The 3,625-nt window shown below is 43.7% G+C and overlaps 1 protein-coding gene across 1 annotated transcript; it reads right to left on the reverse strand.

Annotated features, from left to right (window-relative positions):
* Positions 1-1,024: 1,024 nt before the first annotated feature.
* LOC117295622 (G-protein coupled receptor moody-like) lies at positions 1,025-2,395 on the reverse strand. The gene is made up of 2 exons (XM_033778327.1): positions 1,698-2,395; positions 1,025-1,445 (listed from the first exon to the last, which is right to left on the reverse strand). Exons 1-2 carry the CDS (start codon positions 2,393-2,395, stop codon positions 1,025-1,027), a joined length of 1,119 nt encoding a protein of 372 aa, XP_033634218.1.
* Between the last annotated feature and the right edge of the window lie 1,230 nt (positions 2,396-3,625).

Here is a 3,625-nt window from a genome sequence, read left to right on the forward strand (position 1 = left end):
CACCAAGAAAGGTTTTATGCAAATAATTATTTTGAGTAATTACCAATAGTGCCCATGCACTGCCTTTAAGAGAAACAACAACAACAACAAACACTTGATGAAAGGCTCTTAAAGGTAGTAGACACTATTGGTAATTGTCAAAGACTAGCCTTCACAGTTGGTGTATCTCCACATATGCATACAATAACTAACCTGTGAAAATTTGAGCTCAATCGGTCATCGAAGTTGCGAGATAATAATGACAGAAAAAACGCCCTTGTCACACGAAGTTGTGTGCGTTTTAAGATGGTTGATTTCGAGACCTTAAGTTCTAAATCTGAGGTCTCGAAATCAAATTCGTGGAAAATTACTTCTTTCTCGATAACGATGGCACTTCAGAGGGAGCCGTTTCTCACAATGTTTTATACCATCAACCTCTCCCCATTGCTCATCACCAAGAAAGGTTTTATGCTAATAATTATTTTGAGTAATAGCCAATAGTGTCCACTGCCTTTAATCTTGTGCCAATTCTCTTGCCTGTTATAAGGGTGATGGTATTGATGCTGTTTCAAAAATGAAGATGGTAGTGCTGCTTTTGGTGATAGTGTTAGTTCTGTCTCGATGTTGATGCTGGTGTCGGTGCTGTGTTGATGATAAACGTAGAGTGGCGTTGATGATGTTGAAGGTGGTGTTGGTGTTCGTGCGGTGTCTATTGATCATGTTTTTGTCGGTGCTTGGTCGATGATCAATGTTGTAGTGCTGCTGCTGATGCTGATGATGATGGTGGGAGTGGTGCTGGTTTTGGCGGTGTGTCGATGATGATGGTGCTGGTGTCGGTGCTGTGTCGATGAAAAAGGTGATAGTCGTTGCTGCTGCTGATGGTGAAGGTGGTGTTGTTGTTGATGCTGCGGAGCTGATGTCGATGATGATGATGCTGGTGTAATGATGTGTCGATGATGTCGTCCTGTTGCTGCTGTTGATTATAATGATGGTGATGGTGTCGATGTCGTTGGAACTAGTTAACAGAATCCCGGCATGGAATTTGTTAATTCTTTCGCAATGACAGCAAGAGTTTCAGTAAATCTGAAGGTTCTTGTATTTCAGAGTAACGGCACTTAACTATCTTCCGCATAACCACTTTGAACTGTGGGTGATTGACTGCGTATATGATGGGGTTTACACAACTGTTAAAAACAGTTATAGTGACTCCGTAGAGAGCAAACTTACGACTGGATGGTATAGCGAGAGAGATAAAGTAAGGAGACAGTAACGATGCGAAGATGCAAAACACAAGGAAGAGGTTCTTGGTGATGGCTAGTTGCTGGCGGCTGATTGCTTGACGGTGTCTCACGCTGGAGTCTTGTAAGGTGCTCACTGAGTTGATGGAACTAGCTGTACTGACGCGGTTGGGGACATGAGATTGGCAACGCGTAGTTGTATCGACACTGAGCGTCTGCGAAAGCTCCCTAGCAGCGCTATGTTTCGCACTGTCGTTAACGGGGGTTTTAGCTTGAGTGTCATCAAGAAATGTAATTTCGGATAAGTCTTCATAAACTGCATTGGATCTGCTGGATGTTTCCCCAACCGATGGTTCAACAGTTGACGGGATATATGTGCTGAGGTCTCCGCTGACGTTGGTTTCTCCAGAAGAAGCCACAATGGCAACCGAAAAGCTGACAGAAGTTTCTGCGATGGTTTGTCTTGATCTTATATTCTGCATGTTGTCCTTCTTCTTCATCTTCCTGAAGTGTTGTTTGAGATGGATGTAGAGTGCCGTGTAGCAACAGATGATGATGAGCATTGGGACCGGGTATAGACCCACAGATTGTGCCAGGTTGTATTCGGGACCTCTTGGGTGACCATCTTTATCTGAACATGTATTGTCTTGTGGATCGTAACCAAATACGCCTATGCCCAGAATCGGTGGGAGGAAAAACACAATACACGGACAAACCCAAGTCATTGCGATCATGACGGCTACTTTACGCGGGGTGTACCACCAACTGTAGGTGTTCATTGTTTGAGTGACGAGGACCATACGGTTCAAAGCTATGGAGGCCAACGAGTAGAGACTTGCACCGAGACCGGTATAAAGTTGAATGGCAGCAATTACACAAGGGACCTCCGATTCCAAGGGCCAGCTTTCATTACTCACCAAAGCTACGCAAATCCACGGGTAGGAGAGACTGGTCCAGAAATCAGCCACGCTGAGGTTGACCACGAAGGCGTTGGTCACGGTGCGGAGTTTCTTGGATAGGATGACGGACCAGATGACGAGACTGTTACCTACGAGGCCCAGAATGCAGGTCAAAATCCAAACACCGACCAAGGCTGCACGAGCTTCGTATGGATACAGCGAAGAATAGACTGGTGCCTTCGTTGTATCATTGATCTTGGGCAGAGAGTTGTTGTCCATCTTGTTCAATCGACAGCACAATACATCTAGTACCGATACCAGTTGTGACAGCTTATATAAGGTCATTCGGCAAGAGATTTTGTTATACGTCCGTGTTACAACTATTGACAAACTTTGCTGAAACGCAAGGGAAATTTTTCATATTATTGTTTTAAATTATCGAACAAACCTAATCCCTGTTAAAATAGATGACAAACTTAACTGAAATCCAAGTGCAAATTATATGAATAGGGTTGTCAAAATATTGAACGAGGAAACACACGGGAAACCGGCTGAATCATTATAACCTTTCCCGCTGCAATAGCACATATAGTTCCATAGTTCATAAATTGACGACCGTTGACCAATAGGTGACCAATGTTGTCCGGCCAATACAAAACTGAACATATAGTTAGGCTGCAATCGGCTTACAAATGTGGGAGATAAAGCGTTTTGTAAATATTCATAAAATGACCACTGCTGACCAACAAAAGACCATTGGTAACATGATTCCTAAATAGATAAGGTACATTAACAATAAAACAAAGTCTATAGACGGTGTGATCTATGTTTACATTTAAACCGCCCTCTGTTGACAAAACACTATATACGTCATGTTTCGCCGGGCAAAGAGTTGCGTAGACTGGGCCCCTGTCTTTATCCGCAAGGATAAACGAGCCTCGAAGAATGACGTCAGACGTTCAGGCTAAGAGTTGCGTAGTCATAGTAAGATTGCGTACACTTTCTAGCTGGCTGCCAAAACACAAAGGTTTTGCCCGGCGGTATGCGCGCGAATCATGTTATGGTTTTCGTGTGACGTCAGAGGTCACATCGTCTATAGACATTGAAACCAAAAAATAACATGACCGTACCTGCTGGCCGATAGGATGACGGTCAGTAGTGGTCATTTCATTACTATTTACACCATGAGTCTTCTCCCACAGGCTTGAGCCATTTGCAGGCTAACGTGATCCAATGTCCCATTGGCTCGAACAATGGAAGACTTTGGGACGCTAGGTGGCAGCAGACTTACCAGGTAAATTTCCATTGTTTACGTAGTTCTGAGCGTGCGCACATGACCGAGAACAATGGATTTTACCTGGTAACTCTGCTGCCGCCACCAAGCGTCCCAAAAGTCTCCCATTGGGTTGTATACAAATTTTAATTTTGGCCAGCGGTCATCTATCGATCAGCAGTGTTTTGTTTTTGTTTTTTTGTTGTATATATGATTATTTAAAGGCAGTGGACACT

This window comes from Asterias rubens, chromosome 10 (assembly GCF_902459465.1).
Source record: "Asterias rubens chromosome 10, eAstRub1.3, whole genome shotgun sequence".
NCBI lineage: Eukaryota > Metazoa > Echinodermata > Asteroidea > Forcipulatida > Asteriidae > Asterias > Asterias rubens.